General features: G+C 54.9%; 2 protein-coding genes across 2 annotated transcripts in view; both read left to right on the top strand.

Annotated features, from left to right (window-relative positions):
• The window catches only part of LOC138102423 (zinc finger protein 420-like), a gene marked incomplete at its 5' end in the record, with an annotated part of 136,050 nt that overhangs the window by 13,423 nt on the left and 100,610 nt on the right, over positions 1 to 22,017 (top strand). The window lies entirely within an intron of this gene.
• Positions 1,043 to 18,997, top strand: LOC138102390 (serine/threonine-protein kinase PAK 3-like). Its single transcript, XM_069000103.1, has 11 exons — positions 1,043 to 1,432; positions 2,021 to 2,151; positions 8,311 to 8,881; positions 9,077 to 9,136; positions 9,965 to 10,013; positions 11,036 to 11,145; positions 11,911 to 12,028; positions 12,419 to 12,518; positions 12,938 to 13,134; positions 14,046 to 14,236; positions 18,910 to 18,997. The coding sequence occupies exons 1-11, from the start codon at positions 1,392 to 1,394 to the stop codon at positions 18,995 to 18,997; spliced, it is 1,656 nt and encodes a 551-aa protein (XP_068856204.1). The 5' UTR covers positions 1,043 to 1,391.

The raw sequence follows: 22,017 nt of genomic DNA, 5'->3' as shown, positions 1-22,017 counted from the left end.
GCTGGCGAGTGCAGTTGCTGCTCCCGCTGTCAGATGCTCCTCTGCACCAACCTCACCCGCTCGGTGCCCTTAATGAAGTGACACTCGGACTTCATCATCCCCTGGAACACCCCTGTGTGTGCGGGACACAGCTCAGGGGGTGCCCCCCCTGCAGCCCCCAGCACGCCCAGAGCTCCGGGAGCCACCCCGGATCCCCGCTCCGCACCCCCTGTGCCCCACGGCCGCCACGGGACCCTCCTGCCCGTGCTCGGACTTCCTCTTTTCCACTCTTCTCCCTATTTCACATCCCCTCTCCCACCATTTCCAGCCACTCCCCAGAGGAGTTTTGGACTCCCATTCCCCCCTTTTCACCCTTTCCACCCTTTTCCCCCACCATCCCCCAATCCCCAGCCCACTCCCGCTCTGTTTTTGGGTCCCATCCTCCACTTTTCCCCACTTTCCCAGCCCCTCCCACCCGTTTCTCCCCCACTCTTCAGCCCCCTCCTGCTCTTCCTTTGAGGGTCCCCTCCAGCTCTCACTCATTTTAGGGGTCCCATCACCCCTTTTTCCCCTTCTCCCCCCCTTTCCCATCACGTCACGCCAACCCCGGCTCACCTGAGAGCTCCACGCCCGCAGCCGGGGGGGCTCCCAGCACCACCAGTGCCACCAGTACGGCCCCAGCTGCCACCACTCACCCCATGGCCAGCGCTGGCCACGATTTTGATTGGCTATGGGGCTTTAGGGATGCTGCAGCCCCGGGGTGGAATTTTTTGGGAGGGGGAACCTCGGGGTGAGGGGCAGGTGGGAGCTCAGTTGTGCCCAGAAATGTGTCCCCAGGGACGCGGGATCTCAGGGGTGCCCATGGCCTGGGGTGACGCTGGCCCGGTGCCAGGCACCCACCAAAGCCACTCTGTCCCTGCCCCCCGCAGCCACACAGGGGAGAGAAAATGGAACCGAGGGTTCCTGGCTGGGGATAAGGACTGGGAGAGATCCCTCAGCAAACACCGGAACAGGCACAACAGGCTCTAATTAGAGATATTAATTAAATTGATGACACCGAAAAAATAACATCAGGAGAATGAGAAGGAAAAGAAGACCCTTAAAAACACCCTCCTCCTCCTCCCTCCTTCCCAGGGGTTGTGGGGGCATCTCTGCATCCGGCACCTCTCACTTTGGAGCCACCAGGGATTGGCTCTGCCAGACATGGAGGAAGCTTCCAGATCCAACAGACCCAGCCTGGGCACAGGGAGGGAATTTATTACCAACCAAATCCCAGCAGCACAAGGAGAAGGCAAAGAAATCTCTCCAACACCTTCCCCCCACCCAGCGCGGATCACCCGGAACGGGGGTCACCAGGGCTCTGCCCCACGGGGGTCACTGGGGATCATCCAACGCCGATCCTCCCACAGGGGATGGAGCTGGAGCAGCGCACAAAGCTCTTCCCGCACTCGGGGCACTCGCAGGGCTTCCCTTAGCGGTGCCTCCGTTGGTGTTGGATCAAGTTTGAGCTGTGTGAGAAGCTCTTCCCACACTGGGGACACTCGTAGGGCCTCTCCCCAGTGTGGATGCGCCGGTGGGTGATGAGGGTGGAGCTGTGTTTGAAGCCCTTCCCGCAGTCGGGGCAGCGGAAGGGCCTCTCATCCGTGTGAATGCGCTGATGTTGGAGGAGGTGGGAGCTCCTCTGAAACCTCTTCCCACACTCAGAACACTCGTAGGGCCTCTCCCCAGTGTGGATGCGCTGGTGTGCCCTCAGGGTGGAGCTCCACCCGAAACTCTTCCCACAATCCAAGCACTCATAAGGCCGTTCCCCGGTGTGGACCACCTGGTGCTGGATCAGCTCGGAGCTGCTGGTGAAGCCCTTCCCACATTCCCCACACTCATAGGGCCTCTCCCCAGTGTGAATCTTCTGGTGCCGGATCAGGCTGGAGTTCCGTCTGAAGCCCTTCCCACATTCCAAGCACTTGTGGGGCTTCTCCTCACCCTGAGGGTTCTCCCCCAGCTCCGAGCTCCCCCTGGATCTCCGGCCGCCTTCCCGGCACAGGGGGGCTCTTTCCTCCTTGGATCTCTCTGGGCTGCGTTTGCAGCCCCTCCTCGTGCGGCATCTCCGGGGCTTTTCCTCCTCCTCCATCCGGCCACGCCTTGGGAATGACAAATCCTGGATTGGGGAAGAAACAAGGGGTGAGTGCCTTGGGTTGGGGGCTTCTCCTGCCCAGGTCCATCACCGGGCATCTTGTGTCTGTAAAAATCTCAAAAACACAGAGACTCAGCCCAAAAGTCCCCCAGACATTAAGACACAGACCCAAAACTACCAAAACATCAAGATTCAGAGAAAGCTCCCTCCAAAATATAAACATTCAGCCCCCACAAAAAAAAACCAAAGCACCAACAGGGAAACCAAGAAACCTCAGAAACACCAAGATTTACCCCCTGGAAAATCGTGGATCCCCCTCCCTGATCACCTGCTGGATGGGGGGGGTAACGCTCCTGGGGCTGGGGGGAGGCTGCAGATACAGCGAGTGCTGGAACCTTGGGGTGCCTCCTCGTCCTGATCCTCCTCCTCCTCCTCCTGAATCCCTACTCTTCCTCACGGTCCTCTTCCTCACACTACTCCTTCTTCTGCAGAATCCCACCTGCTGCTCCCACGGGCATCGTTTCACCATTCTGGTCTCCAGCCCTGCTCCTCCAGCCTTTCTCCTGCTCCCCCCAGGCCCAGCACCCAGCCCTGGCTCGCTCTGCCCCCCAGAGCTCTCGGATCGCACAGCACGAGCAGCGATGCAGCTGCGGCAGCTCGGGCTGGGGCAGCGCTGGGCTCTCGGCCGCTCCTGCCCGCACTCGGCCCCCGCCGCAGCCACTTCTGCCAGCACAGCACGGCCCGGCCCGGCCTTGGCGCTCCCCCCCTCCCACCTCCCCAAATTCCCCTGGCGGGGGGCGCCAAGGCCGGGCCACACGTGGGCTCCAGCTGGGGAGCGCCGGGCGCTGCGGCTCTGCCTGGCAACTGCTGAGTCACCAGCGCCGCGCCTTCTGATTGGCTGAGCGCTGCCTGAGGGCCGCGCCTGCACCAAGGGGGGACACCCTGCTCCAGGGGGGATGTCCCGAAAACCGGGCACCCCCAGCGAACCAACAACACCAACGCCTCCTTACAAACACATGCTCTGAATCTGCTCGGACACAGCCACACGCACTTGCACACAAGCAAGTGACAGCACAAACCAGCAGCTCCCCAAAATGGCACTGACTGACACACACTGCTGCTCAGCCAAGCTCCTGCTCAATTCCTCAACTTCCAGAACAACAACAAAGCCTGAACAGAACCATGGACATCGTTTCCTAATCAAAAGGGGACAATGCTGAGGTAGTTTGCACATTCTCCCAGAGCTAATTAAGGACATGGACACCCAGCAGGGGGAAAAAGGGAAGTCGAGAAGGGGTCTCAGCAACAGGGGACGGATGGTGTTGGTGTGCTGGGAAGGGATTGGTTGAAGGGAGTGTGCAGGAATATGGTTAAGGCAAACAGCAGCAGGAGGAATCTATGTGGTAAGAAAGGAAAAGGAAGATGGAAAAGAGGAGGAAGAGAAAAAAGTGAGGACTGGGATGCTTTTCAGCGCCATCTTATCCTCAACATTTGCCAGCTGATCCAGATCTTTTGTATCCCCGCGTTCCAGGACATGACAGAAAAAGAAGTTCAGGATTTTAGGGTGTTTCTCTGTGGTGGGGAGCAGCAGGACAGGGCAGCACGGGCTGGGGGCCTGTGGGGAGCTGTGGGGCCGGGCCGGGGCTGTGGGGCAGCCAGGGCTCAGCGCCGGGCACTGCCTGACCCCAACACCCCCCGGGCAGGGCCGGCAGTGGCCCCCGGCCCCCAGGAGGCTGCGGGATGTGGAAGGATCAGGATTTTCTTTCAACGATCTTGTTTGGGTCACTGGAGAAACGAATGATTTTGCAGAAAGCTCAGCAGCTGTCAGAGGATGAGCACCCACGGGCACTGAGATGCCACGGGTGCGGCTGCTGCCATTAGCTTTGGCAAGAAGAAGAGCCAGATCCAGGGCAGATATTCAATTATCTCCCTGGAATTGAGGTTTGCAATTCCTCACCCTGCGAATTCCCGACCTAGTGGGGGGTAGAGATCAGGGATGTCTGTTTCAAGCAGTCTGTGGCCAGAATCCTGTCTCTTGTGAAATCTCTTCCACAGGAAGCTCGGCTGGCACAGACCCTGCCTGGGGACTTTAAGGGATGTTACACCACTCAACAGAGATGAGCTTAACATCTCAACAGACTGGGAATAGCCCAAAAGATACCCAAAAGATAACGCCCATCAACAGAACATCAACGCCCATCAGCAAACATCAAGGAACAGCTACCCCAGACACTGCCCCCGGCACAGCTGGAGACCCCTGCTCTGGAAAAGGCTGAGAAGGAAATCAAGGAGTGTGGACCTAATGAACATCAGAGGCCAAGCAATCCGGGGCCAACAGGAAACCAAATACTAAGAACTACCCAACTTGGAACCAATGAACATTAAACCTACGGATTTCGATGGGTTTAGACTGCATCAAGGTGAGGAAAAATTGAGTAAAACTCGTGTGCCATGGAATGATTTTCTCTGCACACCTGGGCTATGTGTGCATGAAATGATTTCTGTTGCACATCCTGGCCAGAATAAAGTAATGCCTTGATCCTCTAACACTAAAAAGGTCGTTGGAGAGTTTTTGATCTTCCAGGAGTTTTGTTGACAAGATTATATCACTAGAATTTTTTTTCTTAATAATCCTACTCTGACATTGTCAGCTGGGTTTGGGCCAGGGGTGTGAGAGTCAATTTTTATTCTTAGGGGGAAAAGTCGCAAAAATCTTTATTGGTTTAGGCGTTTTTCTGTGTATGTGTGTGCGTGGCTGTTAGTGATGGGAGAATTTTAGAATGGGTTTTTCAATGTTCACCTGTAAGCTGCATTTTGAAAAACTGGAAGAGGTTTAAAGATGACCCATTAACTCATAAAGAGCTAAAAAAACATAAGAAAAAGAAAAAGAAAAAGAAAAAGAAAAAGAAAAAGAAAAAGAAAAAGAAAAAGAAAAAGAAAAAGAAAAAGAAAAAGAAAAAGAAAGCAGCTGGGGGGGAGGGCACTTGTGAGTCACCTGATGGTTGCCCTGGAGGAGAAGCTTCCTTCCAAGCAGCCAGCAGAGGAGCTTTAGAAATGCAAATTAACTCTGCTGCGGGAAGTGTGCACAATGTCCCAGGCTCTCCTTGCCTGCCAGAGGAATTGGCCTGATTCCTTCAGCCCCTCACCCCAAGCTCTGCCTCCCTGCACAGACGGAATTTGCATCGCGAAAGGCAGAGCCCACACTGAGCATCTCGGACCCTGCAACAGAAATCCCTGAAGCTCCAAAGGAAAACAGCAAACGGAGAATGCTGGGAGAACTTCACTCACAAAAGCGGGGGGGGAATCATCCCTCTCTCCACTCCAACATCTGCTGGCACTGTCTGGGTTATACAGGGTGGGTTTGACCACTGGGCTGCTTTTGCTGCCACAAGGTCAGCGAAATCACTTGGGAATCCAAGGATGTGATGATTTAATCAGAGAAAAGAGGTCAATTGATGCATCCCTGGCATTTCTGGGAGCACCCAAAAATGGGGAAAAGATGAACGGCCACCAGAACAAATCCTACAACACCATGGAGCAGCCCCTGGGAACCCGAACAAATTCATACCAGGTGCCAGAGAACCCAGTGATCATTTCAATGCATCATTAGATTACAAGCTGTCCTCCAAATCATAACCAAGCACACAGCTCCAGCTCCTGACCTTCTCACCCACCAATCCACTCCCATGAGCAACGCCACATTTCACCCTGGGATGGCATCAGATTCTCTTTCAGCAGAAGAACCAGGAGGTTGTGGAAAATTAAATGACTCAAACTGCTCTTGGCAAAGAGATGGCCAAGGAAAAGTGTTGAAACAGAGAACAAAGGAAACAAAGACTTCACAGAGCCATGAATATCGGATGTTATACAAAGTGGGGGTGCACATTAAGGGGCACATGCAGCAGGCGCATCGGGAAGTCTGTACCTTCCAAGGACCTCAGCCAAGGAGGAAAGGGACACGGAGATGCGGCCGGCGAAATCGGCATAAAAAGGAGGCTGCGTCCTCCAACACTTGGACAGAGCCCACGGGAAATGCCCCGTGGCCTCTCCCTTGGTCCAGGAATAAAGTTCCTTTTACAGGACTCCTCCGGCTCCTCTGGGGACACAAACCTCTGGCCACGGGAACTTTCCCGCACACTCCCGCCGACGGGGCAGCCACCTCTGTCCTACCCACAGCAGCCGGGACGAGCCAGCGCTGCTCCGGCACCGGCTCCTGCCGAGGCAGCAGCGGCAAGGAGAGCGCGGGCAGCCGCTCCCGCAGCGCCCTCACGCCAGGGCGAACACGGCGCCCACACGGCACAACGAACCCGCCCCAGCCCCCTGCCGCCCCCTCCGCCCGCAGCCAGCGCCGAGCCCCGCCAGAACCGAGCGCGGCTCCCACCTGCGCTGGGGCCGCCTCCGAGCTCCGCCGCCGCCTCACCGGGCTCCGGCCGCCGCCGCCGCTCCCGGGCCCGCACAGACGCTCCGCCAATGGCGCCTCTGCTGCGCCACGGCCGCCCTGCCGGCGGCTCCGGGCCCGGGCTGCTCCCCGCTCCGACCAATCAGCGCGCCAGAACCACGACTGACGGCAGCACCGCCCAATCGCAGCGAGGGGCGGGCTCTGCACACGGCCCAGCCTCGCCCCGCGCTCCCAGCGCCCCCCGGGCTGCGTGAGGGGAAAGCCGCAGCTGAGGAACAGCCCTGGAACGGGCCCGGCCCGAGCCGCCATTCAGCTGGGAAGGGAAACAAAGCTCTCCGCTGCTCCCGGCCCGACTTGCCCAGCCCTGCGCGTTGGCTGCCTCCGGCTCCTTGGGAAGCCCTGCAGCCTCGCTACTCCCGCCCCTAATTCGGAGCATCAGTGCATGGCTTTTATTTCGTTGTTCAGGCTTGGCTATGGGCTGTCCTGGTCTGCTGCATTTTCTGGGTTCCTCTTGGATGCTTTGAGCAACAGGCTGTGCCCCGGGAGGATCCTTTGTGCTCCTTTGTGACAGAGGAGAACCTTCCAGGCGGTTCTTGCGGGAGCTGCTGCTGTGATGTCACGGGAACGCTGCCGCGTCCTCGCCGTGTTCCCGTTGCTGTGGGCACGGAGCCCTCAGTGTCCAGAGCGGCTCTGGGCGCCCGCTGGTTGCCGGAGGATCCTCCTGCCCGAGGCATTCTCAGCAGCCAGCCCAGCCCCTGCCGGGTGTCCTTCTGGGCTTGCAGGGGTACAGTCTGCCACGTGTGCAGCACGGCCAAAATGATCCAGCAAGCGGTTGCTGCAGTTTGCACTCTGTACTCTGTGGCTTATTCGGGGTATTTTTTAGCCCACTTGGCACGTAAGTCGAGGTTTTCCCTGGCTGCAGCGTCGGTGCCTTCGGGCTTGCTGTGTGCTTTCTGTTCTCCCACTGGAACTGAGCTGCCTTTGTAACCAAATTGCCATTAAGACACCGCTGGTTTGGGAGAGCTCCTGCCAGCAGCTGCAGCTGAAAAAGGGGGTGTCTGCAGCCAGCGGGGCGTGCACAGCATTTGCAATGGAGCCGGGGGGGTTCTGTTCCCTCAAGCGCAGAGTCTGTGCCAGCGGAGCCTGGAACTCCCTGCGTTGGCTGCTCCAGCCAAGAGCTGACGCAGCCCAGGATTCTGTGCTGTTCTCTTGCTTGCTGTGCGAAGGGACTGTGGCTCCTGGAGGGATGTTGTGGAAGCAAAATGCTCTCTCGGGGTGTCCTTGCTCCGTGGGAGTTCCCACCACGGGCAGGTTTTTCCTAACAGCATCTGGTTCGTGTTGCCTGTCCCGTTGCAGGGCACCTCACGCGTGGATCCCGAGCAGCTCCTCCTTCGGTGAGTGGGAAAGGAACCTTTGGTGGTCGGAATTGTGCAGAGAGTTGTGAGCTTGGCGTGTGGCAGTCGAGCGCCAGCCTGGGAGGCTGAAGGAAAGTTCCTGCCAGTGTCTTTGCAGCAGCAGCAGCAGCAGCAGCAAAGGGATCCCTGGCACTTTTCTCCTTCTCTGCTGAAGAGCTTTTGAAGAGCTGCAGGTCTGGTTTTGCAGGCAGAAGATTGCTTGCTGGCTTTAGCCACGATGGAATATGGAATGCCCAGCAATAAGTGGCAATGTCGACTTTAGCCCCTTCCTAGTTTGAACATCTCCAAATCCCATTTCTGCTTAATGCAGCTGGATGTGTAGCTGAGGATAAATAAGGCGATAACTGAGATAGAACTTCCCGTCCCTCACGCTACCATCTGTCCACAGGGCACAAAAGCAGCATCAGCTCCTCCTCTGGCTCCCTGTGCTTCCAAAGAGGAGGCCAAAGAGGAGGAAGACAGCAGTGAACTTCCCGCTGTTCTGGGGGATGATGGTGAACTTCCCTCTGTCCCGGGAGATGAGGGCAAACATCCCACGGTTTGGGAATACAACAGTGAAGCTCCTGTGGTGTGGGACGAGGATGGTGGACATCACCCGGTGTGGGACGAGGACAGCGAGGCTCCAGTGCCATGGGACAAGGACGATGGACATCTCCCAGCGTGGGACGAGGACAGAGGACATCCTGTGATTTGGGAAGAGGAGGCTGCAATTCTCCCGGCATGGGAAGAGGACAGGAAACGTCCCGTGGCTTGGAAAGAAGACCAGGAACCTGCTGCATTTTGGGAAGAGGATGGGGAACCGCCCTCTGCTTGGGAAGAGGACACTGAACCTCCCTCTGCTGCGGGATCCTGGGCTGAACATTCTGACAGCAGCACAGCCCTGCAGCCAGAGGGCAGAGAGGAGTGGTGCCTGATGCAGCTGAGTACGTCTGCTGTGCTGCTGTGTGCCAGAGCAGGGTGCTGCGTGTGTGTCTCAGCATCAGCTGCACCCAGGCTTGCTGTGCAGCTGAATGTCACAGAGTCATTTATTGTCCTTGCCCAGCTGAGAGCAAGGGGCTCCCGGCCCCGGGAGTGGGGCTGCATTTTGGCCCTGCTGCAAGGCGGGGTCTCCATCTGGGAGGGAGCGTCTTCCATGTGGTTTCTTTCAGGGAGCACCGTGAGCGTGGGGGAGCCTGCCGAGAAATACCTGGAACTGGAGCAGGTTGGCCAAGGGTAAGTGCACGGCAGTTACTTCTGCACAAGCAGGGGCCAGGTATTTGCTGGTGCAGGATCAAGTGAGAAGCCAGGCAAGCTGCAAACAGCTTCAGACACTGGGCCACGATCCTGCTGTCTCTCAGTCCTGATCAGAATTGGTAACTGTGCTCAGAAGGCACCATCAGAGGCCCCTGAGGCCGGCAGTGTCCTGCCTGCAGCAAGGAGCAGGACCTGGAAGATCTTCTGTCCCTGGAATTTGATTGCCTGAAAGAGCAGCTCACCATCTGGTGCCGGTCAGAAAACAGTTCTCAAGAAGATTCCTTTCAAATATTTTGCTTCCTAAAATATCCACCGGTCAGGATTATCAACATAACAGTTTAGAAACAGAAACCAGAGATGAACTAATAAGTGCCCTTTTCAGCACAGCTAGTAAACCCTGTACATTCAGTAACAGACAGAGCTGCTGCAGTCGAGGGGAAAATGCATCAGCTGCCTGATGGCAGGGCCCTTGTGGATCCTGCAGCTCATAGGCAGGAAATGGAAAAGGATGAAATACATTCTTCTCCAGTTCTTTAGGCACCTGCTCCCACCCTAGGTTTTGGACTCAAGTAATTCAGTGTGGACATTTGGGATTTGCTCCAGCCCTTTTCCTTCGTGTTGGGCCTCAGTTTTCTCTCGCACACCTTGCGAGGCAGAGGGCTGGTGGCTGCTGCGCTGCTGTTTGAAGGGTCGATGCACCCAGGTGTTTTGTAAACGCTGCAGGCAGCAGAGATCTCCTGTCTGGGCTGGCTTTCACTCCCAGGGCCTAAAGTGCTGCTTCTTTCTTCTCTGCTGTTCTGTCTCCAGGGCTTTCGGAACCGTTTATAAAGGACTCGACAGGGCCACTGGAGGAGAGGTCAGTGTCACCACGCCCAGCGCGTCGGGCAGCTCTCGAGGGCTTTCCCCTCTGCTGGGAGCTGTGGCTGCAGCTTTGGGGGGCCAGCAGAGCTTTCCTGCACAGGCTGTTCCACTGAAGGCACAGCAGTGTCAGCCTGCAGAGCATGGCTGGGACAGACTTGAGCCTTCTGAAGTGCCCAAAGAATGCAAGGAGGGCAGCGGTGTCTGTCAGAGCAGGACACGCTGGCTTGGTCTTCATATCTGAAAACATCAGTGTATCAGCTGGTGGAGGCTGAGGCCTAATTTATCTTCATCCCAGCCTCGGACAGGAACACTGTTTAGCAGTTTTTCCATCCTGCGTTTCATCTTCAAAGTATACCTCAAGACCTAATTAAGGAGTGATCCTTCTTGGGATCAGTTTGGTGTTTTAGTCCTACTGCAGCTGTTCCCAGAGAGAGGGAGAGGAATGAGAAGATGGATGTGCAGAGCAAAGCTCTCTCCTAAACCCTGCAGCTGTGTTTGGGTCTGGTGTCAGTGACAGCCCGTGACAGGGATCATCTGAGCAATGTTTGTGCGTGTTTGCTCTGTTGTGCAATCCCAAACAGAGCAGTTGCGTTTGAAATCATGACCAAATCCCACAGGACTGCTAAAGGGTTCCCGGCTGTTTTGCTCTGTTTTCACAGAACCAGAATTACTTCCTGCTTGCAAAATGTGTTTGAATGATAATGAGCGTGGTGGTAAACGAAGGCGGTTTGAGAAGACTGCAGGTGCAGAGAATGCTGTGAGAGCTTTGAGGCTGAGAGCTGAGGGCCCATTTCTGCAGAGCTTCCAAGGCCAAATGTCTCTGGCCCTGTGTCCTGTAAGCGGCCCCGCAGCGAGCAGAGAAATGGGCTGTGGGAATGTCACTTGCTGAGCCCGGGTGTCCCATCCCAAGGCAGTTTGGCACAGCCCGGCTCCGTCGCTCCACAAAGACTCGCTCCGTGTTTGCTGCGGCCTCCTGCCCCAGACTCCTGCAGTTCAAGGGCTGCAATGTCCTTTCAGGTGGCCATAAAGAAAATGAGTCTCAGAGGGCAGAACAGGGAACGAGCTGTGAATGAGATCCTGGTCCTGAAGGACAAGAAGAACCCCAACATTGTCAGCTCTTTGGACAGGTGAGTGCTTCAGCTCTTATCCCGTGCACGGGCCCTGCGTTAATCTCTCCTGGCATCCGCAGTCTGTAGCCTGTTTTGAAAAAGCCTCACCCGGCCGTAGCTTCCCAAAACAACAGCCTGTCAGTTCACTCCCTCCGTGTGCTTTTGTTGCTTTGGTTTGGTTTTTCCTTCAAGCTGACCCAGTTTTCTGGGTCTTATGACAAGTGCTGATAGACCCTGGCAGACATTATTTCCCTTGGCTTCTCCTTCCCAACTCTTTTCCATTGCTGCAGATGCCAGGAAGACCAGGTTCTTGTTTCCAGAAATGCCTCATGTGCCTATTTTGCAATGGCCTTGCCTGTTTCTGAAGGGACTTTCTGCAAGGTTTTCCAAACACTTGACCACTTTTGTCCTAAGTCCTGCACGGCCTCCTGCCCTGGATAACTCTGGAAGTTGTGTTGCCTTGTTCTGGAGGGAACGGTGGAACTGCTGAGTTCAGATGCTGAACCAGCTGGGGGCAAGTGTTGTGGTTCCACATTGATCTGGGCTGTTGCTAAACTGCATTTTTCACTTGCTTGCCATCTAAGGCCTCTCCTTTCCCACAGGCGTCTCCTTCTCCTTTAGACTGTGCAGATCCCAAGGACTGTGCAGCCTGGCAGGAATGTCTCTGCATCGGATTCTGTCCTCATTTACAAGTGACCTGGAAACAAAACTCCACTCAAGGCTTTTCCATCGGGGAATTGAGCAGTGCACGTTCATCTCCATGCCATTGTTTGCCTCTTCCAGCTTCCTTGTTGATGAAGATCTCTGGCTGGTGATGGAATACATGGATGGAGGAACTTTGCAGGACGTTGTCAGACAGACACGCATGGCTGAAGGAGAGATGGCAGCTGTCAGTCGGGAGGTGAGGGATCCTGCTCGTGCTTCCCATGGACACAATGCTCCTTCCAAGCAGGGCCTGAGAACAGGAGTGGCTCCATGCTCAGAGCTTTGTTTCTGTGTTGTTTTTATGAGCTGCAGAAGAAAGAGCCTCTGAAGTGAACGGCCTGCCAGTGTCACTGAACTTCCACTCTGCTCTTGTCCTCTTTCCTGCTGTTGTGGGACTCTCTGTCTTTTTTGATTTGATTTGCTGTTCTCAGCTTTGCCTTGAACCATTAGCCTGGAGCTTGTCTGCACTGCACTCCTGGCCTGTCACAGCAAAGCTGCTGCTGGCAGAATTCTAAACTGTCCTTTCTTGTGTGATTGTGTATTCCGGCCATGGAATTCCACCCTTGTGTTTCTTGCTCTCTCTCAGTGTCTGCAGGGCCTGGATTTCCTCCACTCGAACCGGGTGATCCACAGAGATCTGAAGAGCTCCAACATCCTTCTGGCAACGGACGGCTCTGTCAAGCTGGGTGGGTGTTCCTGGTCAGGCACGGCGCTCCCGGGCTGCGGGTGTGGGGCTGCTTCCCAGTGACGGCCAGAGCCCCACAAGTGCTGCTGGTGGCGGTGCCCGGCCCCTGCTGCCAGCTGAGAGCGGCTGCCCCATGCAGAGAGCTCAGGAGAGGAGCAGGGTGTCAGCAGTGGCTTTGCTCTGGGTGTCGCCCTTTCAGAGGGGCGGGAGTTGGAATCTGAAGCTTCAAGGGAATCACTAAAAGCCACTGCATGAAAGCTGAGGGTTCCTTTAAGGGTCCACTTCCATCTTGCCTTGGCTACAGCCCTGCGGACTTTTCCAGCTGGATTCAGCAGTGCATTCTCAGACTGAGAGTGGGCAATCTTTGTGCTTGGTTTCCTCATTCCAGCTGCCTTTGACAGTGTTTGTTTCTGTCCTCAGCTGATTTTGGCCTCTGCGCTCAGCTGAGCCCTGAGCAGGAGCAGTGCAGCTCCATGGTGGGCACTGCTCACTGGATGGCCCCAGAGGTTGTGACCAGTTCTCCTTATGGCCCCAAGGTGGACATCTGGTCCTTGGGCATTGTGACCATCGAGATGGTGGAAGGAGAACCTCCTTACTTCGAGCACACGGCAGCCATGGTAAGAGGCAAATTTCCCAGAGTTTGCAGAGGCCTGTGAGCACAGAGGGACCCGCCCTGGGAGGAGCAGCCGGAGGGCTCTGCCCATTGGGAAGGGAATGCCCAGAGGATTCGAGCCTGAGCACAGACGAATATTCTGCAGTCTCCAGAATTTGCTTTGGGTTTTAAGTTGTTGCAGCTCTTCTGTCTGTGAGGATGACCTGAAAAGATGAAGCCAGAGCATCAGCTCTAACCTTATCTTGCAGAAAACCCAGACCAACCCCAAACCCCACACCCAAACCCAACAAGTTTTCTGAAGGAGTTTCTGAAAGAGGTTCTGCGAGATGAACTCCCCCTGACTCTTCTCACTGGGAAACTTGTCCAAAACATGAAGATGATTGTTTAACATCCCCATAGTCTAACATATTTCTTTCCTCGCCCAAGCTACTTTCTCCATGTCACCAAGGCTGAGCTTTCAGCAACCCAAACCTCAGGTTCCTTGCCTGGCAGTTTCTGGGATGGAACATCTTGAATGCATTTACTTGAGTGTCAGTGGCACTGCAGGGATGCATTTGATGTAAGAATCCTTGGAAATACCACAGGCAGACCACAGTGACTCTTGCAAATGGCCTGTAAAGCTGGTGTCCGTATTTGGAGAAGCAAAATGGGCTATTTCTGATGGAGGTTCCAACTAACAAAGTCAGCCAATGACATTGGTTCTCAAGGCAAGACCATGTGGATGTTGGAATGGCTGTGGCTGCAGCAGCGTTTGGCTTTTTTGGTTGGCATAGAAGAATGAGCTCTGAGCAGCATCTCTGCCAGGGAGGAAAGTGTCCCTGGAGACTGGGGCTGAGAAACCGGGGTCGCTGTGAGCACTCGTGGGTGTGAAGGAAGCTGGCAGAGCTTTTTCAGAAGTGTTTGCTTTCCACGCAGGCTCGCTGTCTGATCCGGCAGAACGGGACCCCGCAGCTGCAGGAGCCCAGGCGCCTGTCGGCTCTGCTGCGGGACTTCCTGGAGTGCAGCCTGGAGCCGGACGAGGAGCGGCGCTGGTCTGCCCAGGAGCTGCTGCAGGTGGATGCGAAGCGGCTGCAGGGGAAACAGCAGCGCGAGGGAGGGGTTTTCTCGTGGGGCCCCCCTCCAATAGTGTCCAGTCTCGCTGCTTTTCACATGCAAAGCCAGCAGAATCCTCGCCTGGTTTGGCTTGGCAGGGTCCTTTGCAGGTCATCTGGACCAGGTGCCCCACAAGGAGCAGGGACATCTTCAAGCAGATCAGGTGGCTCCGAGCCCTGCCTGTCCTGAGCCTGGATGTTTCCAGGGAGGAGGCACCTCCCACATCTCTGGGCACCCTCTGCCAGTGTTTCCCCACTCTTCTGATAAAAAACTTCTGCCTCAGATCTAATCTGAGCCTGCTTCCCTCTCCTGAGTTTCAAACCATTCCCCTTTGTCCTGATGCAACAGAGCCTATGAAGAACTTGACTTGGGAAAGTAACAGTTGATTTCTTTCTTTTTCATCCTTTGGGCAGCACCCATTTTTATCATCAGCCAAGCCTCTCTCCAGCCTGAGCCCTCTGATCGCTGCAGCAAAGCAATTGAAGGAGCAGCGGAGGATGTGAATCACCTGGGGCCAGCTTTTTGTTATAGTAGTTAGGACAAGTGGTTAGTTACGGTAGTTAGCACTGCTAGTTAGTTATGGTGGTTAGGACAGCCTGGTAGTTATGGCAGTTTTTTGAATAAAAACTCTGTTAAACCTCAAGTCCCTTGATGTGTCCCTTCCTTGTCCCCCCGTGACTCAGCTGCCCGGAGCAATGCGAGGGGAGAACGGGCCCAGCCTTGCCCAGAGCTGAGCCCCAGCAGAGCCCCGGCAGAGCCCAGAGCAGCCTCAGCATCGGCAGAGTCAGCCTGGAAGGAGGCGCCTGGAGCCTTCTCAACTGCAGCCGACTCTTGTTTACAAACCTCGTGGGGTGGGAAATGCCACTGGTTCTGCAAGAGGCCAGAGGGGGCCCGGGGAAGGCCCAAATGCGAGGGACAAAACCCGCCCAGTGCTGGAGAAAAACCACGCCTTTTTCCCCTCCCACGTCGGCCAAAACACTGAATCCTAAACCAAGTCAAACGGGGCAGGGGAGGAGCCCAGGCCCTTCTGCCCCTGCAAACCAAAGCGTCCCTTGCACGGCTCTGAGCCCCGGCGCCGGTGGCCCCGCGGGCGTTGGTTTCTGTCGGGCTCGCTGTCGCCAGCCCAGGGCCAGCCCGGGACAGGGCGGGCGCTGGAGGCTGCGGGTGGGGAGATGCGATCCCGGGACACGCATTCGGTGGCACCTGCGAGCGCAAGCAGGGGAGGAGCTCCGGCAGTGACGGGGGAAAGGAATAAGGTGAATGTGACTTAAACAAACAAAGCCCGTGAATCTGCTTTAGATAGGGCCAGGGAGCTGTAGGTAGGAAGGAGTGAAAGAAACTATCACTTCCAGAAAATGTTACTGATTGCCATGAACTGCTGCTCAGCCAAGGCCATGTCAAATTCCTGAACTTAGAGAAGAAGAACAAAGACTCAATGGAGTTATTAATACTGCTTTGTTTTACTAAAACAAACAAAACGGGTGTGTGCATATTGAAGGGCACATCAGGAAGTCTGAACCTTCCAAGAAACAGTCCCGGGGACAGAGCAGCCACCTCTGTCCTACCCACAGCAGCCGGGACGAGCCAGCGCTGCTCTGGCACCGGCTCCTGCCGAGGCATCAGCGGCAAGGAGAGCGCGGGCAGCCGCTCCCGCAGTGCCCTCACGCCAGGGCGAACACGGCGCCCACACGGCACAACGAACCCGCCCCAGCCCCCTGCCGCCCCCTCCGCCCGCAGCCAGCGCCGAGCCCCGCCAGAACCGAGCGCGGCTCCCACCTGCGCTGGGGCCGCCTCCGAGCTCCGCCGCCGCCTCAGCAGTGGTTCCCAGTCACCCCCAGTATGATCCCAGTCACTCCCAGCATCATCCCGGTCGCTTACAGTCACTCCCACTGTGTTTTCGGTATGGTCCCAGTAACTCCCAATAAGATCCCAGTTTCCCGCACTGTGGTCCCAGTGGCTCCCAGTCACACCCAGGATGGTTGCTTTCACTCTCAGTAAGTGTCCAGTGTGGCTCCAGTCATTTCCAGTATGAATCCAGTCACTCCCTGTATGATTGTATTTGCCCCCACTGTGGTCCCAGTTGCTCCCAGTGTCTTGGTTTGAAAGACAGATGTCTGCCGAGGAAGGCAGGAGTCTCTCCTGAAATGGAAGAAAAAAAAATTGCAACCCCCTTCCCACTGCATTATTATAATTTTGAAATTAAGGAGCTTTATAGGTAAACGTATGAGGAACAGGAATAACAGTTCTTTACTATTATGTATTTTTATGTATATAACCAGTCAAACAAACGGGAATAACTATGGCAGTAACAGCAAACAATCACAAACCCAGTCCCAGCCTTCTCGGCTGTCAGGCCCTTTCCCCTCGGGTGCAGTTCCGCTCGCAGCCGGCAGGGGCGCTGGCGGCTCCCGGTGAGCAGGGCAGGTGCGATGGTTCCCCCGCGGCTGCAGGGGGAGCTCCGGAGCGAGCTCAGGGAGCACACGGCACTGGTGGCCTGGGATCCCGGGAAGAGATGGAACAAAGGTTTCAAAAACCCCCTGGGCAGCCAATCCCGGTGTCCAGCTGGACCCTCAGGAACAGCAGGCTGGAACAGCAGGGATGAGCACAAATCCCAAGTGTCAGACGAGATGTATTGAGCTCCGGAGCTGCAGTGGGAACCCCCGGAGGTCTCGGCAGGCAGGGCGAGCGGGGCTATAGAGTAGCAAAGGCTCGAAGCAACGGCAGGGGCGGGCAGCCACAGCCTGGCTCCCAGCAGGGCAGGGAAGGTGGGCTTGGGATCCCAGGGTCTCTCTGGTAGAAGGAAAGCAGCTGAAGAAGCAGCCTCTTTCTCTCTATGTCCAAACGCCGGGAACTGACTGCCCACAAACTTAGGTGGAAGAGATGCACACCTCCTCCTATGGCCAGGTCCTTTGTTTTCCTTAAGCCCCCAGTAATTTGTCCCCCTGGCAACATCTATGGGGAAAATTCCTTTAAGAGAAAAAGAAAATAGGACGAGAACTCCTAAAACCCCAACATTATCCACCCCACATTTTTCCCATACTAACATGGTACATGAAACTGAACCCTTTTAACCATACACATACATGCATCACCCAAATTATATACGTATATACATGCTGATAGTGATTCAAGTACAGAGCCATGGGTAGTTCACCCTAAACCAAGGTCCCCTTGAGGTATGCATCGGGTCTCTCCATCCTTTTGCATCACCCACAAGGTGCAACCTGGTTCCTGAGCGAAGACAACCCCACAGATGGGTTTCTCTTTGCTCGAGGCAGAACTAACCCGAACAGGTTTTCCAAGCATACCTCTCATGTGCACCACTGGAACCTTATCCCCATCTGTTGTTTGTAGGGGTTCAGATTGGGCAGGGCCTGCTCGGCTGGTGGAGCCTCGGGTGTTAACTAACCAGGTGGCTCTTGCTAAATGCACCTCCCAGTTTTTGAAAGTCCCCCCACCCAGTGCCTTCAAGGCTGTTTTACGCAGTCCATTACACCGCTCAACCCACCCAGCTGCTGGTGCATGGTAAGGGATGTGGTTCACCCACTCAATGCCATGTTCTCTAGCCCAGGTGTTTATAAGGCTGCTCTTGAAATGAGTCTCATTATCAGACTCGATTTTCTCAGGGGTACCATGCCTCCAAAGGACTTGCTTTTCAAGGCCCAGGATGGTGTCCTGGGCAGTAGCGTGCTGCACAGGGTAGGTCTCCAGCCATCCTGTGGTAGCTTCTACCATTGTGAGCACATAGCGCTTGCCTTGGTGGGTTTGAGGCAGTGTGATGTAATCAATCTGCCAGGCCTCCCCATACTTCTTGTAGGATCTTGGGGCGGTTGGACAGTCGGGACGGACGGAGACGAGAGATCTCTGAAGTCAGATCCTGGAACATGTGATTTATTGCAAAGGGCGTGGGTACAGGGGCACTTCTTGGAGCTGCCAGCCGCAGCTCGGAGCAGGCCCAGGGTGAGAGCAGAGTAAGTAAGTAAAAGAGAGAGAGAGAGAGAGAGAGAGTAAAAAGAGACCGACGTCCCCGTTACAATACAATAAATCATCTTCTGTACTGAATATTCTAATTCTCACTAGCCAATCTAGTACAAGGTACAAATCCTATAGCATTTACATACAGCCTATAAGAGTTATTACATTACCATAGAATGTCACATTTTAACTCCTAAAAACTACTCTTTGGACCCCTTCTGCTGAGCTAGTAGGGTCTGCTCTGACCCTTGGACCTGTCTGCAAGCAGAGGGTATTGTTCAATCAAGAGGGGATTACCTTCAGTCGGCCAGACCATTGTTTTCCAGTTGTTCAGTAACTAAGGCTTGGTATCTCAAAGGTGGCTTTCATTTCGATGTCGCTTATAGTTTTCATATTCCCAAAATCTTTTGTCAGGCAATCATATTTATAAGGCTTTCCAGTTTCATCTTCCCCAACACTTGTATTTGGACCATTGCCCACCATAGCACAGGGGCTTCACCTGCTTGGCCTGCTTGATCGCAGCGCATGTCTCACAATCATGGATAACCTGGGAGATACTGTCCATGGTTAGATCCACCCCTCAGATCTCGTGCCCACTTATAGGTGGCATCTCTGCCCTGATGGCCTGAGGCATCATGGGCCCATTGAGCTAGGAACAACTCCCCTTTATGTTGCCAATCCAAGTCTATCTGGGACACCTCTATTTTCGCAGCCTGATCTACCTGTTTGTTGTTACGATGTTCTTCGTTAGCCCGGCTCTTGGGGACGTGAGCGTCTACATGACGGACTTTCACGGATAGCTTCTCTACCCGAGTGGCAATGCCTTTCCACTCCTCAGCAGCCCAGATTGGTTTTCCTCTGTGCTGCCAGTTTGCCTTCTTCCACCTTTCCAGCCAACCCCACAGAGCATTGGCTACCATCCATGAATCAGTGTAGAGGTAGAGCTTTGGCCACTTCTCTCTTTCAGCAATGTCAGGACCTAACTGGACAGCTTTGAATTTGGCAAATTGACTCGATCCATCTTCTCCTTCAGTAGCCTGTTCAACTTGTCATGTGGGGCTCCATACAGCGGCTTCCTTTTCCGGCTAGCGCCTACAATTCGGCAGGAACCATCAGTGAAAAGGGCATATTGTCTTTCACTCTCTGTAGCTCATTATATGGTGGGGCTGCTTCGGCACGCGTCACCTGCTCCTCTTCTTCTTCAGAAGATAATCCAAAAGTCTCACCTTCCGGCCAATTCGTAATTATTTCCAAGATCCCAGGGCGATTCGGGTTTCCAATTCGGGCGCGCTGCATGATGAAGGCGATCCATTTGCTCCAAGTAGAGTCGGTGGCGTGATGCGTGGAAGGAACCTTTCCTTTGAACATCCACCCCAGCACCGGTAGTCAGGGTGCCAGGAGGAGCTGTGCCTCTGTGCCGATTACTTCTGAGGCAGCTTGGACTCCTTCATAAGCTGCCAAGATCTCTTTCTCTGTGGGAGTGTAGTTGGCTTCAGACCCTCTGTACCTTCAGCTCCAGAATCCCAGTGGTCAGCCCCGAGTCTCACCAGGCACCTTCTGTCAGAGGCTCCAGGACAGACCATTGTTCCCGGCTGCAGAGTAGAGCACGTTCTTCACCTCTGGTCCTGTCCTGACTGGGCCAAGGGCTACGGCGTGAGCAATTTCCTGCTTGATCTGGGCAAAGGCTTGCTGCTGTTCAGGGCCCCAGTGGAAATCGTTCTTCTTTCGGGTAACCAGGTAGAGAGGGCTCACAATCTGGCTGTACTCGGGAATGTGCATTCTCCAAAAGCCTATGGCACCTAGGAAAGCTTGTGTTTCCTTCTTGTTGGTTGGTGGAGACATTGCAGTGATCTTATTGATGACCTCGGTGGGAATCTGATGCCGTCCATCTTGCCACTTTACTCCCAGGAACTGGATCTCTCGGGCTGGTCCCTTGACTTTGCTCTTCTTGATGGAGAAACTGGCTTCCAGGAGAATTTGGATGATTGTTTCTCTCTTTCTCAAATAACTCCGATGCCATGTTCCCCCACACAATGATGTCATCAATGTACTGCAGATGTTCTGGGGCCTCACCCTCTTCCAGTGCAGCCTGGATCAGTCCATGGCAGATGGTGGGACTGTGCTTCCAGCCCTGGGGCAGTCGGTTCCAGGTGTACTGCACGCCCCTCCAGGTGAAGGCAAACTGAGGCCTGCACTCTGCTGCCAGAGGAATGGAGAAAAAAGCATTAGCAATGTCAATAGTGGCATACCACTTCGCTGCTTTGGACTCCAGCTCGTACTGAAGCTCCAAAATGTCCAGCACAGCAGCGCTCAGTGGTGGAGTCACTTCATTCAAGGCACGATAGTCCACAATCTCCATTCCCCGTCAGACTTGCGCACGGGCCAGATGGGGCTGTTGAAGGGTGAGTGGGTCTTGCTGACCACCCCTTGGCTCTCCAGCATGCAGATAATCTTGTGGATGGGGATCACAGCATCTCGATTTGTCCGATACCGCCGGCGGTGCACTGTCGAGGTGGCAGTTTGCACTCGTTGCTCTTCCACTTTCAGGAGACGAACTGCAGAGGGATTTTCTGATAGTCCAGGCAGGGGGTTCAATTGCCTAATGCCCTCCGCCTCCACAGCAGCAATCCCAAATGCCCACCTGAGTCCTTTTGGGTCTTTGTAATACCCATTCTGGAGGATGCGTATGCTCAGAATACACGGGGCCTCTGGCCTAGTCACAATCGGATGCTTTTGCCACTCCTTCCCAGTCAGGCTCACCTCAGCTTCCAACAACATCAAATCGTGTGATCTCCTGGTCACCCCAGCGATGGATACAGGTTCTTCCCCCACATGTCCTGATGGCATTAAAGTACACTGTGCTCCAGTATCAACCAATGCATCATATTTTTGTTCCTCTGATGTGCCAGGCCATGACGATCCACACCATCCAGAAAACGCGGCTTTCCCGTACCGCCTCCTCGCTAGAGGCAGGGCCCCTCTAGCCCTGGTTATCATTCTTTCCCTGGGCATACATGCTAGAGGTCCCTTCAAGGGGATCCAACATATCATCCTCCCTTCTGTAATACCTGGCAGCTCGGTCACGGGAGGCTGAGGCTACTTTCACCTTAGCAGAATCCCCTTGGTTAGTGCCTCCCTCCTTGAGTTCACGCACCTGCACTGACAGGACAGAAGTGGGTTTCCCATCCCACTTTCTCATGTCTTCCCCATGCACGCACAGAAAAACCACAGCTCAGCTCGTGGGGTGTACCCTCTCTCTCTAGCTGGGGGACTTGGGGGCTCTGACCTGGGGGCCTGTGACTCACACTGGTGCCACACTGACCTTCCTCATCTCCTCCCTCATCTCCTCCCTCATTTCCTTCCTCATCTTCTCCCTCATTTCCTTCCTCATCTCCTTCATCTCCTCTTTGAGGTCCTGGACCACAGCAGAGACATGAGCTTTCAGCGGACCATTGACCATACTGTCATAATTCCTGTGCTTGTTGGCAACAGAGCCCACTGTTTCTCAGTTATTGTCAGCATCAATCGTTGCAATGAAGGTGGTGTATTGTGGTGGCCCTAGCTTTGCCAGGTTCCACATCATCTGTCCTGTGCACCTGACCTTATCGGGGTCATTACCATGCTGTCCATCCCTCCCAAAGAGTACCTCTAATACTGCCACCTCTCTTAGCTGTTGGATCCCTTCCTCGAGTGTCTTCCACTGCATTCTATGATTGTACTGCTGCATTCTGTCTTTGTGAATGAACCCTTCTCTCACGCTCATTAAGAGCCGCTCCCAGAGAGAAAGGGGTTCTGGCTCCCTCACAAATACCTGGTCCAT

The sequence above is a fragment of the Aphelocoma coerulescens genome, unplaced genomic scaffold (assembly GCF_041296385.1).
Source record: "Aphelocoma coerulescens isolate FSJ_1873_10779 unplaced genomic scaffold, UR_Acoe_1.0 HiC_scaffold_75, whole genome shotgun sequence".
Lineage (NCBI taxonomy): Eukaryota > Metazoa > Chordata > Aves > Passeriformes > Corvidae > Aphelocoma > Aphelocoma coerulescens.
The sequence above is the reverse complement of the archived record's forward strand: the minus strand, read 5'-3'. Positions and strand labels throughout refer to the sequence as shown.